At 41.1% G+C, this 21785-nt stretch overlaps 1 protein-coding gene across 1 annotated transcript; it reads left to right on the forward strand.

Annotated features, from left to right (window-relative positions):
- Positions 1 to 17561, forward strand: rfx3 (regulatory factor X, 3 (influences HLA class II expression)). Its single transcript, XM_085359776.1, has 17 exons — positions 1 to 38; positions 5569 to 5681; positions 5801 to 5889; positions 8688 to 8946; positions 12623 to 12697; positions 13012 to 13193; positions 13328 to 13447; positions 13570 to 13694; positions 13787 to 13902; positions 15156 to 15271; positions 15424 to 15578; positions 15693 to 15790; positions 16214 to 16363; positions 16475 to 16683; positions 16789 to 16942; positions 17106 to 17148; positions 17281 to 17561. The coding sequence occupies exons 2-17, from the start codon at positions 5574 to 5576 to the stop codon at positions 17559 to 17561; spliced, it is 2280 nt and encodes a 759-aa protein (XP_085215902.1). The 5' UTR covers positions 1 to 38; positions 5569 to 5573.
- The last annotated feature ends 4224 nt before the right edge of the window (positions 17562 to 21785 follow it).

The raw sequence follows: 21785 nt of genomic DNA on the forward strand, positions 1-21785 counted from the left end.
CCACCATCCTCATCTTCATCAACTAGTCCACAGCTCAGGTTTGCTTAAACTCTTTACTATTTTTAGCCAACGCACAGTTCTCTTCTGGCGTCACGTTGTAGTTTGTTTGGTTCTTTTGAAGAAAATATTATCGCTCGGGTTTATGTTTGTCTGCTGATGAATGAAGGCTCGATGAATCGCTGGGGTAGTTTGCTAGCGAGGGTGTTTCTTTGTAACGTGTTAGCCTGCTTGCTAACGTTGCCTGTAATGCCCACTGCTGTGAGAGGTCCTGTTCGCTACCGTTAGCTAGCTACGGCCTCTTACTGCGTTGTGTGAGGCTAAAACTGGCCGAAACGCGTCCAGCTGGACTGGAAATTGTGTTTTCTGCGTAACTTATTTGTTTAAACTTGTCATGCTGAATGGTAGCGTAGGTCTTGGCTAGTCAGTGATGCTAACTGGTCAGCTGGAGCAGGAGCAGGTGTCTGTTGCTAACGCCACCGATGCCTTCTGACAATGCCTGTTGGTATCTCTCTCTTTTTTTTTTCTTTTTTTTTGGGGGGGGGGGGGGGAGAGGGTAACGTTATGGGGATATTGCAAGTTTGTGTTTCGGGTGGTTCAGCTGTTTGCTCATACAAGATCAGTGCGTCGATTAGCAATGGAAAGTGCTGTGAGCTAGCCTTCCACACACACACTTACTGCTATTGACAATAGCTAAGCCATTACTTTCCCTTTTGTCTTAGGGAGCAAGATAGCTTCGCTAGCTCTCCATCTGCCCTCTTTGTGGCATCAGATGGCAATGATAAGCTGACTGATAACGCAAGGCTAAGTTTTGCAGTGGGCAGCTTTGAGGAAAACAACACTTAACGGATTATCCTTTAAACAGCGTGATGTTTTCTTGACTCGTTTTGTTAATCTGTATTATTGATTCAGCAAATGGACCGGTAACAGTTAATACACCCCATCCTCACAATAAGAATAATGCAGAATTATTGATTCCGTGTTAAAGACAGAAATTCATTTTTGTATTTCTATAATTCATCTTTTTGTACCCTGAGTATCAAAGAATTGAAGGAGGGTTAAGTGTGTTGTTTTTATTATGGCACTCAACAGAAAGGAGGTTGTTTGGGGGTTTGTTTGTTTGTGGGCATTCCAGGCTGCTTTTGAGTTGAGTAAAACTATTCTGTTTTTGTATTTCATTCACGTTTTGAACATTCCTTAATCTGACTGCAGATTTTTCTTATAAAAAAGTAGGTTTCTTAACGTTGCATCACAATTACTCTCGAGTCCACCTGTTCACCTGCAACCTCTGATTTCCCTTAGGCAAGAGAACAGGTGTGTGTGTGTGTGTGTGTGTGTGTGTGTGTGTGCGCGCGCGTGCTGAGAAGGGAAAGATGGGCACATCTGCAGCATTGTGGGGACTCTTTACCATCTTCATTTATTTGTATGCATCCGTCATAGAGAGGGCATCCAGAAACAATACACAACAACTGTTGGTCATCTTTGGCTTTTTCACTGCGATTGCTTATGTATTTTGTACGAGAAACGCCTGTCTCTCACCTGCAGCTGGACCTCACTGCACCAGAGTAATTCATACCACCTGTAAAATAAAAGCTAAAGCTCAAAATAATGTTAATGTATTAATCTGTTTGCATACAACCCAAAATAGGTCATCCCTCCCACCAAATGCACACACACATAAACAGGATGTTGGAGACTGCTAGTTATAAGATCATGTTACCACTTACCTGTAGTCCACTAGGGCAGAAATAGTACCATGCCACCTGCTGCCTGGATCCTGTTGCATTTCCAATCACTTAAAGAGGGGCTGATTAATTCAATTATTCAGTCAGCCATTTTCATCGCTCGGCAGCACGTTTGTTTTGTTATTTGCCACAGCTTTTCAATAGTAATGTAAAAAGGGGGACACGTAAAGATTATAAAGGATGCATTTAGATTTTAGATGACCATAGTTATCAGCACTTAATTTTCCAGCTATGCGTTTTTGGGCATATCAGTGTTTTAATGTTTAATGCTTGCCTTTTATTTATGCAGGTTTTTCACATCAAAATCAGAATCGGCAGTCCTTACAAACAACTCCTGCTTTACAATCTTAGAACACAGCTCCTAAACAAACGTGGTACTTTGCATACCCCCTACCCCCTCCCTTTTCAGCTCCCAATTACATCTCACAGGTGCTGTATGAGCGGTGATCGTGGTGCTGTGTTTGTGTGAGAAAGAGAAAGAGCGATAGAAAGCGAGACTTTGAGTGTGGTGTACTTTTCAAGCTTGTTCACCTGTTCTTATGTCTTGGCTTAATGCATAAGAACTCCAACTTTGTCATACATAATCATTAGAGAGGCAAATTATAGTTCTTTGTATTTTCTGGTAGCTGTGACTGTGAACCTTTCCTGCTTTACTATTTGTTGCCTGTGGCATTAGCGGGAGAAACTGAGGAGGGGAAAAAAACTCTGAGCAAAATGTTGCACTCCTTGGTGGCTTTTGTTCCTCTGAGTCTTTGTAGGGCTTGCACTTGCTCAGTGGAGCACAGCATTTAAGTGGGCCACAAGGGAGTGACTGAATGGTGTGGCAGGAGGTGTGTGTGTGTGTGTGTGTGTGTGTGTGTGTCTTTATGGAGGGGGCTGAGGTGAGGCAGCAAGAGTGTGCTGCGGTGCAGGGTCTATTTTCCTACGATTAGGTGGGATCAGTTGTACTTGAGATTTCCACCTGCATTGTGGAATATAACCCTACGTCCTCTCTCAAAGTAGTTCCTTTCTCAGCATTCATATGCAGATGGTTGACAGATTAAAGGAAAAACCTAAACCCTTGACCCTTGTTATGCTGTGGGGGACATTCTGCTGATGCGGTTTGGGTCCGCTTGCCCCCTTAGATGGAAAGGTCACTACAAATCAATACAAAGTTATTCCAAGTGGTCACCTTTATCTTATGATGAAACATTTCTATTTTGAAGGGAGTGGTGTTTTCTAATATCAGACTCCCCTTTGCACAAGGGCAAACAAGTTTACCAAATAGATCAGCGGGTATGAAAACAATGTGAATTATTAACTGCGGCTTGCCATAACCAGATCATTTGAACATCTATTGTAGATTTCTGATGGACAGTGTTAGACAGTCTGTGCCACCATGACCAAAACAGCAAATGAGGGAAGAATGCCAGTCCTAGAGATACAGAGTCTTGCAGGAATAAAATCAAGACACAATGAAGCCGTGTGAGGAAATGGTGGCTAAACACCTGTGATAGACACCATCATGGTTTTTCCTATGAACTCAAAGCTGAAGTTTGTGAGGTGTGGCCCTTTAATAGGGTTGGTAGCTTGGATTCACCGGCTTTTAAACCAAGTTACTGGTTTGTTGTAGCATGCATGTAAAGGTTTAATCCTGTTGTTAGAATGTCAGCGTATTGTCCTAACTTTCAGTGTCTTAAGGAGATTTTCCTTTTGCCCTGCTATTTCTTTCATTTTCATTGCACCTACTACTGTTGACTCTACCCGGTTGTTTTCATTTGAGGTTAGTCACCTCAACAAGAATCAAGTGATAATTTTTGTCTAAAGAGAGGAGCCAGTGTCAGGTGAAGGGACAGATCGAGCTGTCCCTGCAGAGATTTGAAGCTGTTGGGAGACCCAGCTTAATTAACCAAGAGAGGCTTGTTCATGGAAACTGTGGTGGGAAGGAGGTGGCCTTTCCCTAGAAAGGAAAGGAATGGAGCCGAGCGTAGCCATACTATTATTAACTCACAAACACAGGTTCACCATCGGGTTTGTTCTCCCTATTGTCCTTAATTTCACAAAGTCTGTCTTAGTAGGTATATAAATGCAGTCTTAAATTTAAGATGTAGAATATAGATGTAGAATATAGGTCTCTGGTTAGTACTAAACCCATCTGGTAAAGATCTGTAATGAGGTATTTTGTTCTTGGCAGTTTTTTTGTTTTGTTTTGTTTTGGGGGTTTTTGTTAATACTATTTCATGCAAGTCTTAAGTAACATAAACCTGTAAAAGTAGTGCCGGTTAGAGAAATGAGAAGCAGCATCTGTTTGGAGTTTGTTAAATATTAACTTGGTTTATGGCTGTGAACATGGAGACAGGATCATGCGTCACTGAAGCATGAGGCTCTCGGCACACTGAGTACCAGAGGGCAGAAACAGGTGTTTCCGTAGGATTGGTCTAGAGCTGTTTTATTAGCATTGATTTCAGTAGAACATACAAGGCTCTGTGATGGTACCTAAGGTTTCCTACATTTTATGTCGTGGCCTAACCAAATCATGTGGATTGGGTGGTGCATCAAAAGTATTTGCCTATTAGAACTGGTGTTCATTGATCTTTGATTGCACACTAGTATTAGCTGTGTGCTACACTGATAATTACAAGTAATATAAACCCCCTATTTAGCTGTGAATAGAGTATTACATTTTTTGTTTTTTCGGGGTGGGCAGAAGCATGATGAACACTAAGGTACAGTACCTTTTCTTTTAACAACAATCTATACATGTTGACTGAAAAGTCAGTCGTTAAATTTGAGGAGCAAGCAAAACAGGTATTCCATTCTTGATGTAGGCTTTTTTTTAGCTACTCAAACAGTTTGGGGCCTTATTTGTCATATTTTGCTTTCGTAATGGTCCAGATGATCGAGTCACCAGGTCCAGACTACAGACAGGCCAGTTTAGCAGATTTGAACTCATAACCATGCTATTATGATGCACAATGTGGTTAGGCAGGAAATAAACCCTTTTCTGTAAAAAGATTCCCCAAATCGCAACATATTTTCCCCTCAAAGTTATATATATCACTCAGCATTAATGTGTATTCCATAGATGTGCATTACACTGCCATATTGGCATGCTTGGCTTTTGAAGTGTTTGCATTTAAAAAGCTGAATGGTCTGTTTCTTTTTTTCACTCCAGAGGTGTTTGCTGTTTCCAAAAATCATTTTCCCTGGTCAAACCTCTTTCCACTTTACCTCAATCCGTCCTCCATACAGAAAACACTATGATTATACAGGGTCTCTTGTTTGTTTTGTTCTTTTTTTATTTGTGTTTTTTTCTTTTTTAAATACATCAACAAACTGTGTTCAAGGACATTAAGTTTTCATGAGTCCATGATTTCATTTTCTCAACTGAGCTGTCCCTGTCCTCAATGCAGTATTTCACAAGGCCTTGAAGGTCTTGTCTGTTCAGCCTTATATCACAGATGATGAAACTCCCCCCAGTTTCCTTGTACTTTTACATTGATGAGCTTTAACCTGTACCTATTTGTCCATAAAAGTCTTTCACGCTCAAGGATTCCTCTATGCTGCTGGTGAAGTGACACAATTCACCAGGTTTTATCTTTACATAACTTACCAAGTCTCTTGTTGCTCTGGTCGCAACTTTTTCTAAATGTGTTGCTGGTGCCAAATTCAAAATTTGCACACATTTTTGAGCATAGCTTTTCTTATATTCAGCACTATATTAGATTAAATACATTGTAATTAACAAAACGTTGTCCTGTGTTAATTTTAAACTTCTGTAAAAAGCTGCTTTACAGGTTAGACCATCTGGTCTACAATGATTTAGTGTTTTCCCTTTCTTATTTAGGCGCCATGCAGACCCCTGAAGCAGGCGCTGACTCCACCTCCACTGTCCCTCTTCAGACCACTGTGCCTGTCCAGCCTACTGGCTCCACCCAGCAGGTCCCCGTCCAGCAGCAGGTATGTCCAGCCTGCCTGGTGCCAGTGCACATGAAATGGATGTTTGTATTACTTAGTTCAATATAGAAGTGTAGTAAACAAGTTGATTAATTAATAACCTTTGCGATTTATCTTTCCAGGCCCAGACTGTTCAACAGGTTCAGCATGTTTACCCAGCACAGGTGCAGTATGTCGAGGAAAACAGTGGCGTCTTCACCAATGGCACCATGTGAGTCACTTAGCCAGACTTCTCATACACCACTCCACAGATATTAACGTAAAATCTCTGAAGCCTGTTCTTTCTCCTCCCTGGTCTCTTCACACCATCATTCATGTCACAAGCACATGATGTTGGTGGGAGTGCATGGTTGTTTTTGTGTTAGATTTCTTTTCTTTGTGGTGTGGAGACCTGTGTTTGATGGTGCTTAGTCACCTGAAAATGACCTGAAGTAGTCTTTTCTTTTAAATTGTGAGGCTTTCCAAGAGTCTCTTGAGTCTAGGGAATAGAGTTAGATCCACACTCAATAACAAGCCCAAGCCGATATGTGACGCAAACAAAATGCAGAAGTACGGCTATGCCGTGTTATATCAGCTGCGATAATACAGGATATAAAAGTGTCTTATCATGACATCGTCGCTGTAGCAACTACATGCTTTAATGTTCCCTAGCATGTACAGCAGTGACACAAGCACAGTCATGTCATTGCGTGAGGCCCATCTCAGCGTCCGATGTCGATTTATCTCTAACACAATACTTTGCAAAATATGCAAAAAAAACCTTTTCCACTCAAAGTTTAAACAACAAACATGATTCACCGTTTGACGGAAAAACATACTGTTGAGCACAACCAGGCTGTTCCAGAGGATGTTAGCAGCTGGTCATGTGCAACCCAAAAGTAAACAAATGACTCAAGAAAGCATCAGTATCTGCACTCTTTAGTTGCACTACATGGAACAGGAAGAACAAAGTGTGGATGGACATTATTGATTCGGTTTCATGGTAGAAAAGCATGACTTTAAGCGGCTGGTTAAAAAGCTCGACCCAAGATAGAACATCCCAAATAGAAAATATTTTTCAGTATATAATGTGACAATCAGTGTTGAGCCTTTTTTTCCTATTTTACTTCTAATGTCCAGGGAAAATCTTGCTTAGGCTACTTTTGTGCTTACTTGACTTATGCTATGTCACTGTATACAGTGGGGCAAAAAAGTATTTAGTCAGCCACCGATTGTGCAAGTTCCCCCACTTAAAATGATGACAGAGGTCAGTAATTTGCACCAGAGGTACACTTCAACTGTGAGAGACAGAATGTGAAAAAAAAATCCATGAATCCACATGGTAGGATTTGTAAAGAATTTATTCGTAAATCAGGGTGGAAAATAAGTATTTGGTCAATAACAAAAATACAACTCAATACTTTGTAACATAACCTTTGTTGGCAATAACAGAGGTCAAACGTTTACTATAGGTCTTTACCAGGTTTGCACACACAGTAGCTGGTATTTTGGCCCATTCCTCCATGCAGATCTTCTCGAGAGCAGTGATGTTTTGGGGCTGTCGCCGATCAACACGGACTTTCAACTCCCGCCACAGATTTTCTATGGGGTTGAGGTCTGGAGACTGGCTAGGCCACTCCAGGACTTTCAAATGCTTCTTACGGAGCCACTCCTTTGTTGCCCGGGCGGTGTGTTTTGGATCATTGTCATGTTGGAAGACCCAGCCTCGTTTCATCTTCAAAGTTCTCACTGATGGAAGGAGGTTTTGGCTCAAAATCTCACGATACATGGCCCCATTCATTCTGTCCTTAACACGGATCAGTCGTCCTGTCCCCTTGGCAGAAAAACAGCCCCATAGCATGATGTTTCCACCCCCATGCTTCACAGTAGGTATGGTGTTCTTGGGATGCAACTCAGTATTCTTCTTCCTCCAAACACGACGAGTTGAGTTTATACCAAAAAGTTCTACTTTGGTTTCATCTGACCACATGACATTCTCCCAATCCTCTGCTGTATCATCCATGTGCTCTCTGGCAAACTTCAGACGGGCCTGGACATGCACTGGCTTCAGCAGCGGAACACGTCTGGCACTGCGGGATTTGATTCCCTGCCGTTGTAGTGTGTTACTGATGGTGACCTTTGTTACTTTGGTCCCAGCTCTCTGCAGGTCATTCACCAGGTCCCCCCGTGTGGTTCTGGGATCTTTGCTCACCGTTCTCATGATCATTTTGACCCCACGGGATGAGATCTTGCGTGGAGCCCCAGATCGAGGGAGATTATCAGTGGTCTTGTATGTCTTCCATTTTCTGATGATTGCTCACACAGTTGGTTTTTTCACACCAAGCTGCTTGCCTATTGTAGATTCACTCTTCCCAGTCTGGTGCAGGTCTACAATACTTTTCCTGGTGTCCTTCGAAAGCTCTTTGGTCTTGGCCATGGCGGAGTTTGGAGTCTGACTGTTTGAGGCTGTGGACAGGTGTCTTTTATACAGATGATGAGTTCAAACAGGTGCCATTCATACAGGTAACGAGTGGGGGACAGAAAAGCTTCTTACAGAAGACGTTACAGGTCTGTGAGAGCCAGAGATCTTCCTTGTTTGAGGTGACCAAATACTTATTTTCCACCCTGATTTATGAATAAATTCTTTACAAATCCTACCATGTGGATTCATGGATTTTTATTTTCACATTCTGTCTCTCACAGTTGAAGTGTACCTCTGGTGTAAATTACTGACCTCTGTCATCATTTTAAGTGGGGGAACTTGCACAATTGGTGGCTGACTAAATACTTTTTTGCCCCACTGTATCATGCTGGTGGTTGATGTTTCAATAGAGTCACATTTCAAATTAGGTAGTGTGTAGTGCTAACCAGTGCACCACTGTCGCACTTAATTATCTTAAAAGCACAAAATCCACAATAACACCTATTTTTAAATTGTCTGTTAAATAAATTTACCATGTATAAACGTTTGTAGTTTTTATATCCTTACTTTGGGCACACTGGCTGATTGTTGTCATCTCTTCTAAACAGAAGAACCTACTCCTACTCAGAGCCAGCGCTATACAGCCAGAACAGTGGAGGGAACTACTTTGACACACAGGGCAGCTCAGCACAGGTGTCCACTGTGGTGACGTCACATGGCATGACCAACAATGGAGGAGGGGGCACTGGAGGAATGAGCATGGGTCTGGCGGGGGGTCAGGTAATCAGCAGCAGTTCTGGGGCTTACCTCATGGACAGTGCTGGACCCCACCCTGCAACCCAGACCGCACGAGCTTCACCAGCTACTGTAAGTTGCATAGCATCGACTGTGTGGGTCCTCGGTCTACCTTTCCCTCTTTGCATTTGTGTGTTTGTTTCTTGATCTGAGTAGTGTTATGTAGTTTGTTGTGATTTGGTAACTTATAAATTTTGCCTGGTAAGATCCAGGCCAGTAATAGTTTGCTTGGAATCTCCCTATTAGCATAAATGCTGTTTCTGTCATGCTTCATCTATCTATGCACGAGTTTGATCCGAAATGTGGATCGGCCATTTCTTAATTAGAGTTCCAAATTTAAACTTTGAAGTTATGTCATGTGTGCAAAATTTTCATGTGTGCACATATTGTACCATATCATACATAGACAATTTTAGCGTGCTACTTTTCCTTCATTGTGTGGCGTGTGCTTTATCTCTGGTCATTATGTGGTGCTAATGTATGAAATGCACTGTGTAGGCTGGGAGTTTCTGGAGTGATGTAACTTCTACCGGCAGTGTTCACTATCATCTTTAATGTTATTTGAGCAATATAGGGGTTTGTTTTTATCCCTTATTTTATATGTCTACTATTCCCAATCTTTGAGGAAGAAGACAGGGAAGTGATAAGAGCTAAGAGACAGGTGCAGTAAGGAGGGGAAATTAGGGCATGCTTATGGAAAATCGTAGCCTTTTTATTTTGCTATGATGATCTGAATTCACTGTAAGAAAATATTTTGCATTTTAGAAAATATCTACTCATAAAACAACATGTGCAGTCAGGTTTCACAGGACTATGCAAGTCTATGAAGACCTGCGTGCACCCTTATTGCTTTGCATAGGAATTAAGAGGCTAAGTAGTAGCCAGGTGCCGCTAATTATACGTTATTAATTGATCATCAGCAAGTGTGAGCACCTCTATAAAAGCAGAAGTTTGCTGGTTTGGAGCATTCAGGTGTGGGTTAACACAATGTCACAATCTTTCCAGCAATTTACCCCAAGACTGTGCAATAATTGGAGAAATTGCAAAAAAGAAGAAGAAGAAAATTCATTACCACACAATTAGAAAAAGATTGAAGAAGTATGGTTTGTTGGGAAGGGTCGCCAGGAGAAAGCCTCTTCTCTTTAAAAAGAAGAACATGGTGGCTAGTTTTCAGTTTGCAAAGTTGTATCCGAACAAACCAGAAGACTTCTTCATCACTATCTTTTGGATGGACGATACCAGAGTGGAGATGTTTGACCATATAGCACAGCCCCACATCTGGCAAAAGCCAAACACAGCATATCAGCACAATCACCTCATACCAGCTGTTAGGCACGGTGGTGGAGGGCTGAGGATTCGGGCTTGTTTTGCAGTTTGTAGTGATCGACTTCACCATGAACTCCTCTGTAGACCAAAATACTCTAGAATCAAGTGTCAGGCCATCTGTCCAACAGCTAAAGCTTGCCCAAACTGAGTCATGCAACACAATGATGAGCCCAAGCCCAGCACCAGATCTATAACAGAATGGCTGAAAAAGAAAAGAATGGAGGTGTTACAGTGACCTAGTCAAAGTCCAGCCCTCAGTCTAAATGAGATCTGGACTTTTATGCAAGAGAGCTGTGCATAACTAAATATCTGCAAACCAGAAAGAACTAAACCAACTCTGTACAGAAGAGTGTGCCAAAATTTTTCCATAACATTGAGAGACACTGATAGTCATACTGAAAAGCTGTTGCTGCTAAAAATGTTTCTACAAGGTGTTGAATCACTGGGTCTATTTACTTTTTTCCTGGACTGTTATGTACACTTCATCTAAATTATTAGCTTTCAAACAGTCTTTTAAGAGTCATATTTCCAACTACTGCATATCTCACTTTGGAAGTAAATGTTCTTGCACTACAATGACCTGCTGAGAACTAAGAGCCAGGCGTACATACTATGCAATCACCCTCACTTGAGCTAAGTGTTTGGTTTTTACTTTAATTTATACTATTGGAATCTAGAGCTGGGCGATATGAGATTTTTTCATATCACGATATGTTTTTTTCATTTCAGGCGATAACGATATCTATCACGATATAAGCCAAATAACTATATTTGTAAGATTTAAATGTGCCGTTGCTCACAAGTAAAATGTGAAATAATCAGCAGCTTGTTTTTATTTAAATATTTATTTCCCATAATAAGTTCAACAGGGTAGATGTACTTAAGGAACATGAGACTTTTTCAGATAAATAAAGGCAAATATTGCAAACTACACAAAAGGCAGCCGCTAAAGAGTTTAAGTTTCAAAATAGAACAAACGAAACAGACTAAATTGTCAATTCCACTTAGAAACAAAATATTAATTCTAAAAATAAATCTTAGTTTGTTTTACAGAATAACAGACAAAACTGACTAACTTTTGTCAATATCAAATAAACTGAGAACTAAAAGGAAATTCTCAATCTGTCCTTGTTGTATAGCTTAGCTTTTCAAACAGTTTTAACAGTTACTTTAGTCTGACAAAAGCCGAATGACGAATTAGCGCTTCCAGTCAGAGACTGAGGCTACGTCCACACGTACACGGGTATTTTTGAAAACGGAGATTTTCCGTTTAAAAAAATAATCCCGTCCACACATAAAGGCAGAAATGAAGAAAAACGCTGCTATGAACATGCCAAAGCAGCAGGTGGCGCTAGATTCCTAACCGTGAAGAAATGTTGGCCAATCAAAAGTCTAGAAGCCTCGGTGGGAAAAAGTAAACAAAGCTGGGGCATAGAAGCAGAACCGAGTCGTATGTGTGGACGGACAGTAACTGTGTGTATATGTAAGCATTTAAACACTGCAGAGAGTAGAATTAACAGTAACAGTATTGTAGAAATTCATTTCACCGAAACAATAACGTGGCGCACAGTGTGACGCATGCACCAGTTTATTGTATTTCCAGACTTGCTTTCGGCACAATTTACAGTGCACGCTACTCTGTTTTTTGTCAGACTTGAAATAGCCGAAATACCTTCACACTACGGAACTTCTATGGCTCTTCCGTTCGACAATCTCTCCGGCATTGGAACCGTCATCTGTTTTCTCTTCGGTCACGCTCGGTTGATTTTTCTAGTCGGCACACTCATTTCCTCCATTACGCGCTGGCTCCATTACCCGCTGGCTGCTTCCCAAACAAACACGTGCGGCTTGGCACTTGTGCTGTACGTAACAAGTCACGCGACGTGACGCTGCGGCTGTGATTGGTTCGGCTCTGCGCTACTTAGTTTGGATTGGCTGACCTTTTTTTAAAAAAAAATGTTAATTTTTTTATTTTAAGAGGACAAGAGCGGCGAGGTCTATCGCGATAGCTTAATTTCTCTATCGAGTAAAAGTTATATCGCGATACATATCGTTATCGTTCTATCGCCCAGCTCTATTGGAATCACGCTGAGACACAGCACATATTTACCAGAAGAGCACTAAATAGTTTTGAACTGAGAATGGTTAACTTTATGCCTCGTGTTCATGCCTCCCCTCTCTGTAAAATAAGAGCCAGTCTGGTATTACAGAGTCATTGTCATCTCGAAAGGTTTTCCTGAATGACAGGTTGTCCTGCTCTGCTTGGGTTTAGCGGTGCTTGCTTTGGAGTCTTTTCTAGATTGCCTTTTTTTATTTTCGCTTGTGGCCTATTCATGTGTGTACATCAACTCTTTATTTTTCTTGCTTTTGTTTTCATTTTCCCCTCTTACATTTTGTTGTCCTGTGCTTCGTGGTTTATCAGATTGAAATGGCGATTGAGACTCTCCAAAAATCTGAGGGTTTATCCAGTCAGAGAAGCTCGCTGCTCAACAGCCATGTAAGTTGCTTTTATGAACGCTCGCCCACGTCTAACCTTAACTTTTGCTAAACTCGCTCTCTTGCTGCCTCCCTCCAGTCTCTGTACATTTAAGTTCAGTGTGGTGCCTGCTATTTTCGTTGCTGGTTTTAATTATTACCGCTTTAAATTTTCTGGCTGCTATAGAAGCTTTTGCAGAGCAGTGATGGAGCAGTATTATATTTACTAACTGTTGGCCTAAGGTTTTTGTAAGGACCAACATGGAAGTCTGTTAAGTTAAAAAGGAAGATAAAAAAAAAAATGTCATGAAAAACAATTCTTTCTTGCTGTTGTAGCTCCAGTGGCTGTTGGACAACTACGAGACAGCAGAGGGAGTAAGTCTGCCACGATCTACTCTCTACAATCATTATCTGCGCCATTGCCAGGAGCAGAAATTGGACCCTGTAAATGCAGCTTCTTTTGGCAAACTCATCCGCTCCATCTTCATGGGTCTCCGTACAAGACGCCTCGGGACAAGGTTAGCGCCTTTTATCTTCTTAAGTAAAGAAAAGCTGTTACATTAGGGATTTGACATTTTAATCTATTAGAAATATGCCCGCCTCCTCACTGTGAGTCTATCAGTGTGTTTTAACTTTGGGGTTTGTGTTGCAGAGGGAACTCCAAATATCATTACTATGGTATACGTGTGAAACCAGATTCCCCACTCAACAGACTCCAAGAAGACATGCAGTACATGGCACTCAGACAGCAGCCTGTTCAGCAGAAACAGAGGTAGAGCACACACAGCCTGGACTGAAATATTAGCAAGTTGTAGTTTTAGTAGGTAGGAAGCAATGTGATTTTGGTATTGGGGGGTTTTTGTTATTGTTTTGTTTTTGTTTTGTTTTTTTAAGGTTCAAGCCAGTGCAGAAGTTTGATGGTGGCTCTGGGGAGAATTACTCAGGTGGAGGGCAGCACCATCCTGGTGCTGCAGAGCAGACAGTTATAGCACAGAGCCAGCACCACCAGCAGTTCCTAGGTCAGCGGCTTTTCTTTTTATCCAAAAGTCTGAACTGACATATACTGGCTATTATGTCTTTTAGATGATTCTGTTGTGTTCACTTCCAACAGATGCGTCGCGGGCACTCCCCGACTTTGTAGAGCTGGACCTTGGACAGAGCAATACAGAGAACATCAGCCTAGATGATGTGAAAGCTCTCCAGTCCCTTTACAGAGAGCACTGTGAGGTTAGACAAAGTGCTTTTTATATTCAATGCAGCGTCTCACACACACACGGCACACTGGGCACTTAAGTTGATGTCACAAAGGAAACGGGTCAGGATCCTCTTTCATGCTAAAAGATGGCTGAGTAATCCCTTTCAATGTTATCACCTTCATTGATGCGTCATCGTGTGTGTGTGTGTGTGTGTGTGTGTGTGTGTGTGTGTGTGTGTGTGTGTGTGTGTGTGTGTGTGTGTGTGTGTGTGTGTGTGTGTGTGTGTGAGTGACTATTAACCTGGGCTTAACTTAATTTCTGCAGGGCCCATATTATGTTTTCCACTTATTTTCTAATAAGACTGTTTTTCTCTGTCAAAGTAAGGTCAGTTTTGTTCTCTTTATCAATCATAACACCATCTTTTTTTCTTAATCAAGAACTACAGTAAATGGGCTCTTACTTACATGGTGCTTTTCTACTCACTTTGAGCAGCTAAAGCACTTTCTCACTACAAGTCTCATTCACCCAATCTCAGACACAATCATACAGTGCTTTTTTTTCTTCTTCTTCTTTCTTTCTTTCGATCTGTGTGTAAGCACTTTTTGAAATGTTTTTTTTTTAAATCTGACATTCGCACTTACGCTCTGATGGATGTATCATGCCCAAGGATACTTCGACACACAGACTAGAGTAGCCAGGGATCGATCCACCAACCTTCAAATGTGTATACCTGCTCTCCCATCTGAGCCACGGCCGCCCCACAAAAAGCTGCTAATACTAAAAATACAGTAAAGTACAGTTTTGCTTAATTTAAAGAAGTCTGTGAATTTAAAGTTTTGTTGGGTTTTTTTGGATTGAGAGTGGGGGAACTTTCGAAAAGATCAGGTGTGACAGATCTGTAAATGCCAGCAGCTGACATTTTGAAACAGAACATTCTCCTCAACTCTGATAATGACCCAGAAATTAGGGATCAAATCATCCACAAGTGTTGACCACAGCTCTAACTTTTCATTTTATCCAAATTAAAAAAGTTAAACAAAAAAAAAAATGTCCTTACAAACCCATAGTAGTGTGTAACCTTGCAGATAGTTTGGTATTTTAATGTCCGTGTTAAAGGTTTCCGCTTGTTAATACAAAAGGAATGGAATTTCATTTTAGCACTAAGTGCAATGGAAAAAAAACTGACAATATAACAGAATTGACTAGCAATAGTTTTTAGAAGTCATTATTTTCAAAAGAACAAAGAAAGCAGTATCAGTCATGAATGTTCTCTTTTCATTTCAGGCTATCCTGGATGTGGTTGTCAACCTCCAGTTCAGTCTGATTGAGAAGCTGTGGCAGACATTCTGGCGTTATTCTCCCCCGGACACTGTAGAGGGTGCTACTGTCACAGAAAACAGGTGAGGTCAAGTAAATGATATACATGCAGTATGTTGTGTCTGAAGGATAAATATTAAAATATTTAATGTCAGAAATTTAAAAAAACAAAACAAAACAGGTTAATCTGGGGGGGGTTTTTTTGTTTTGTTGTGTTTTGTTTTTCATTTTGTAGCAGCATAAGTGAGATTGAAGCGCGGCTCCCCAAATCACAGCTATTGGTGCTGTGCAGAAACGAAACTGTACTCAAGTGGATGAGCACCTGCGACCATTTAATGTACCAGGCCCTTGTGGAGATCCTTATTCCTGATGTCCTGAGACCCATTCCCAGTGAGCCACAGTCACACATGACTCATGCTTTATTTGTTTGTTTGTGTTAATGTTGATGACAGCTCAATCATTAATGCAGTGTTGTCAGATTTGCCTTTCTGTATCATTTGTCAGGTGCCTTGACTCAAGCCATTCGCAATTTTGCCAAAAGCCTGGAAAGTTGGCTCACTAATGCCATGAATGCCATTCCACAGAGAATGATCCAGACCAAGGTATGTTATTGCAGATGTTTGTATTTGGCTGTATGGCTTTCAGATCACATACTTAGAAAGCATGAGTGTGTTCCTCACCCTTAAGTATGCATACATCGAAACCTAAAGACTGAGATCAACAGCAAGGAGATGGTTTGTAAAGTGGCTTGCAGATGTATAGCAATTGTGTGCAGGCTAACTAAGGTGAAGTAGTTCTAACAAAGTAAGATTTGCAGTAGGATGCATTAAAGCTTATCAGGTACATAAATAAAACTTAATTGAATTATGGTGGCTGGCACTGAGCGTAACTTCAAGGCCTGGCTGTAATAACACTACAGTTTAATAATAGATAACATGAATACCTAGAGCAGACTAATGTGTTTACGATACGTATGCATGTGTACTTAAAAAAGATAACATCTGGGCTCTTGTTTCTTTTAACAGATTGCCGCTGTTAGTGCCTTTGCGCAAACATTGCGCAGATATACATCTCTGAACCACCTGGCTCAGGCGGCACGTGCTGTGTTGCAGAACACATCACAGATCAACCAGATGCTCAGCGATCTCAATCGTGTTGACTTTGCCAATGTACAGGTAAGAACTAAAGATCTTAACTACTGTGTCAAAGAATAGACACTTATTCATTTTTTTGTCGATTGTTTTCTGAAAATGTCCAAATACAACCCCTGTGTGACTGTTGCATAGGAGCAGGCATCGTGGGTGTGCCAGTGTGAGGAAGGAATGGTTCAGCACTTGGAGCAGGACTTCAAGGCCACATTACAGCAGCAAAGCTCTCTGGAGCAATGGGCAGCGTGGCTAGACAATGTGGTCACTCAGGTCCTCAAGCCCTACGAGCACCGGCCCAGCTTCCCCAGGGCAGCTCGACAGTTCCTGCTAAAATGGTCCTTCTACAGGTCTGTGGTAGAGGGTGGGAAATAAGTGTATTCTGAGACACACATGAGAGTGTGCAGCATTGTTTTGAAAAGACAAAAACACTTTGGTGTTTTATATTTCTGCAGCTCGATGGTGATCAGGGACCTGACCCTACGCAGTGCTGCCAGCTTTGGTTCCTTCCACCTGATTCGACTGCTGTATGACGAATACATGTTTTACCTGGTGGAACATCGTGTGGCTCAAGCTACTGGAGAGACACCTATTGGTGTCATGGGGGAGGTAAAGATGTTGCATATCTTGTTTTCTCTTTACTCTCTCTGACTTTTTAAAATGATGTTTCATAGTTAGTGCCGTTGTCATACACTATATTAAATAACAACCTGTAAAATCATAGAAAACAACTAAACAGAAAATTCTTTATGATAATTGTTTGTCTTTGCAGTTTGACAGTCTCAACACCTTATCCCTTACTAACATTGACAAAGGTATGTAAAATGATAATATTTGCTACAAATATTGTGAGATTTTTTTATGTCATTGAATTGTGATGATTTCTGCATCTTCAGTCGTCTCTAAAGCTTCCTTTTAATGCTTGTTTGCTGTTTTCTCCTGTCTAGATGAAACAAGTGGGATGGACAGTGACTTAGAAGAGGACACGGAGGAGTCCGGGGAGCCTCTTGCCAAGCGGGAGAAGTCGGAGCACGAGGTAATCCAGGTGATCCAGGTCGGGGCACTAGAAGATGGGTCCCACCCTGTGGTGGGTGTTGTCCAGCCTGGTGTACTTCACTCTTTGCCGCAGCCCCCACAGGACCACACTGAGCACATCCTTACCCCCTCTGTTGGTACTCCGACCATCCGCCACTGCAGCACCACGGGCAACACCTATGCCTCTGTTTGAGGGTCTGGGGGCACAGCTGACCTTGTCTGGCCTCTTTTTGCCCTGTTACTCTTCACATATCTTTCTCTTTGTAAGTCTTGGTGTTTGTGTCCTTTTTCACACATTGTCTCTGTTTGCACCGGTGTGGATGTGCTCTCCTCTTCCAGCCGGGTCAGTGGAGGAGCAATGAAGTGCTGATACACCGGCCACGCTGTTCTGTCCTTGTCTTACTGCTTAGATTCTGGATGTGCTCGTTAAGTCTGTGCTCGGCAGCTGATGGAAGGGACCTGAAGGAAAAGGACTAATTCGACCCGTTAAATGTTTCCCGTTTCTGCCTCTGTCTGTGTATGCAGATGGGTTTTATCCCGAAGACAAATTACTACTGATAACTACTGATGTCTCAGAGCTCAAATCCATGTCACTAGTCCCAGTGGAGCAAAGGCATTGATTGACTCAAGACCTTACCTATTGTACATAATAGTTTTGCTATAATTTCAATTAATATTACATAAAAAAGAAATCATGGTGCTATCATTGTGTTTTGGGTTTTTGTTTAGTTTTTCCTTAATTTTCTAGTTAATCCTCCTAATTTTAGTATGATTTCATGTTGTCACACATTCCAACTGCTGATACACTTTTGGTTGAACAAAAATGTTTCTGTATGTAGCTAACAAAACTTTATATATGATTTTAAATTAAGGATCATGGGGCAGTTTTTTTCCGTTCCCTTTGAAAATGATTTAGTAGCCACTCAACGATAGACACTTATAGCTTTTAGCCACATAAAAACTAAGGAAAAAAACCCTAAAGAGATGTCACTGCTGCTACTCTTGTATATAGGAAATTGAGAAGAAAGGCTGTTAAAAAGGAAAAAAAAAGTCTCTAATGCTAGCTTTTCTATGCACTCTGTGCATAACGCTTGCCTTCGTTAATTTTAGATGCTCTGTAATTCTGTTTATGTGACAAGCTGTAATCTTGAAAACAACTCACCCGACACGTTCCCCTGTTTTTGCAATTTCTGTCTTAATGAAATTCCTTAAGTTTGCAGTGGACCAAAAACTAACGCAAGGAAACTGAAGAGTGAGCCAACTGGGGCCGCACAGAAGTTGTTTCCTGTCCAACAGTGCCATGTTGCAGAGCAGAAGGAATGTCAGGGATTTAATGTACCTCGGCTTTATCATAGTGCCTTATCTTTAAATGCAGCTGCCCGTGTAGTCCTGACTGTGTGCTGTAGAGAGCCTACAGCCCTTCTGCATTGTCCAAGCCACAGATTTGGCTTTTCTGGTGACTCGTGGCTGGATTTGGGCTGGCTCATCAGTGTTGAGACCAAGGGATGCAGGCGCAGACACGCCCGTTGTTTCCTCCAGCTCAGCTCTACTTAGCCTGCTACTTATCTGAATCGTGGTCTGTAGCCTCTCCCCTGCCCTCACTCTGCCCTCTCAAGGCCTATTCTTGCATTATTAGCCTTCGTTTTTGTGTGAAGTGTGTGAACGTGCGTGTTTGTGAACATGGATGCTTATGTGTGCGCTGCGTTTTTATGTACGCATGTGTGTGTTTATGCCTGTGCGTCTGTGTGCTTGTGTGTATTTGTTGGAACACATCCATCAGTCACCCTACCTCAAACCAGTGGTGCCAGCCCTTTGACGCGTGCAGCACAGTCACCTAACCTTATTGCACACACACCACTGTACTGCACAAATCTCAACGCGATAGAGAAAGTCTGCATTGCTTTTCTCTCACCTCTGACACACGTTCCTTTCAATTTTTAGCCCGTGACATGCTTCATTCTTTGTTCCCTGTTTAAAGATCATCTTTGTACAGTGGACCAAAAGTAGATATTTTCTGATATTCAAAGAGATATAGAGAGATATATATGTATAGTATATATAATGATGATACACTACATATATTTGTTGTTGGAGTTTTTTTTGTTTTGTTTTGTTTTTTTAACGTGGTTGATCTGATTGTTTCTATGTGAATGTTTCTTATGGTAGCTCATCTGTAATTAGTTCATAGACTGTGAAATGGGAAAGGCATGGTGACTAACTTCTGATTCCTTAGACTACATCTATACTTGAACTGTTATAGCCTTCTATGTTGTGGAGAATATTGAGATTAATCCTCTAAATAGGAACATTTTGTTACTAAAATAAATCTGTTCTTATTTTTTCATGCTTGTTGAAATGCTCTGTACAATTTCTCTGCAAAAATGTTTATTTATTGATATTTATTGTGATTTTTTTTTTCTTTTTGTTAAATTGCTTATGCATATGTTATAATGGGTACTAATGATAACTCTTGATTATTCCGCTGAAAAAAGAGCAGACCTGTACAGAAAGGCTGGATTTTCTTTTCTATTTTTTTTTCTTTTTTTGTCATTTATGTTGATTTAAGGGTAAAGAAAAAAAAATGCTGTTATCACAGCCCTTCAGCGGCTATCTTTAGATGCTAGCAGTACACTGGTACTTTTTGTTTTTAGCCTTGCTTGTGTGCCTGTGTAGAAAACATGCTTAACATTAGGGAAGTGTGGGAAAGTGCAAATGTCTTTTCAGCTATTGGGTCAGTGGACTCTACTTGATGTTCAGCCTTTTGGGGATGAGGATATCTGAAAAGTAAATTCTGACATTTCCAAACCTAGCTTCCTCACCAATTAAACCTATGCTACATCTGTAACACTAGCCCTGCTTGCCCTGCCAACGTGTAACACTAGCCGCACTTGTCCTGCTGGCTTAAGAAAAAAAAAAGTCACTGATCGTATTGTAGAACTAGGCTCACATAAATCCAAGATTTTAACTGTATTGAATAGGAACAGCTTGAAAAGTCTCCAAAAAGAGCCAAGCAAACAGAGCGTCGGACGAGACACTGACGCCCTGGCTCTCAATATTAAACTGAGTGCAACTTAAGAGAACAGAGAAAGTAATGAAAAATGTCCAATAAATGGAGAATTTATTAATCTCTTTTATATTGTGGAAATCCTTATATAAATATGTGTTCACGTAATTGAAAAAATGAAATGCACCATTCCCACAGGCTCCTTTCATGGGGTTGTGTCTATAAAATGTCCAAATTTGTTGTAAATCTGGGTGTACTGTTAGGAATAAAGGTTTTGCAGAATACTTTTCTTCTTTGCTTGGAAATGGCATTTTTACCTTTCTCCAGCTGGATTATGTTATCACTCAGAGATGAAAAGTTATTTTGTGCATTCGAAGTGAAAATGGCTTAAAATGAATTTACTGGTTTTCCTTTAGGATCAAAAGTGCTTTCTGGTCTTGCACACCCTGCCATGTGCTGCTAGAAGCTTCTTATTTTTGTATCCCTCTCACTAAGTTTAGCTCTTTACCCAGTTTACTTTTACCAGATTGTGCCAGATGCTGATTTGGCTTTCTCAATCTCAAAGCCTGCCTCTTTCCCAAAAGCTGGACCAATGTTAATGCAGCCAACACTATTATACTTTATTTCTGAGTGTCTTTGAGATTGATGAAGATTGTTTTTGTAACCACTGTTTGCAAATTTCCAAATAAGACCCTGGTGAAAGCTGAGAATTGCCTCTTCAGCTGAACAATATGGCAGCTTCACTGACCCATAGCGGACTCCAGTGCCTTTAATTTCACCCTGGCCAGAGCAGTGGGCCTTGGTGACTATTGGGTCTCTGGTGGGCTACAGATAGAGGCTACAGAGCAGACATTTCCTTGCACAGGTGCTGCCACTAAGAATGCTGAGGAAGCATAAAGACGTCCTCAGACTGGACTCCTGATTATTTACTGGATTTGACACACACACACACACACACACGCGCGCTCATGTTGCTCATGGTAGATTGCCTGCATTTTATTGTACAGAACTGGTTAATGAACCATGATAAAAACTGTAAGTAAAATGCTCTCTCATTAATTTTTTTTTTCTCATGATCGTGATTTGTTTTGAATATTTTCTGAATGCTGTGACCCGTTTTGAGATTTGTAATTTTCTTTTTTTTTTTTTTTTCTTTCTAAGTGCCATTTGACAGTCTAGTGAGTCGTGGCCATCTGTAGCACCCTCTAATGCAAGCACAAGCATTTGGGAGTGGCGTTTAGGGAAGGTTTCTATTTGGCTTCACCCTAGACAAAAGTGTGTATATATCAAAAACAGAAAAGGTATATTTATTTGTGTCTTAACTATTTCATTTGTTCTTTTGGTGAACATTTTATCTGATATGTTGGCTCAAAGTGCTTTTGTGATTACTTTTCCCCCTTCTTTTTTTGGATA

This window comes from Diplotaxodon limnothrissa, linkage group LG7 (genome assembly GCF_057381915.1).
Source record: "Diplotaxodon limnothrissa isolate DT_005_m linkage group LG7, D_limnothrissa_male_GT1.1, whole genome shotgun sequence".
Lineage (NCBI taxonomy): Eukaryota > Metazoa > Chordata > Actinopteri > Cichliformes > Cichlidae > Diplotaxodon > Diplotaxodon limnothrissa.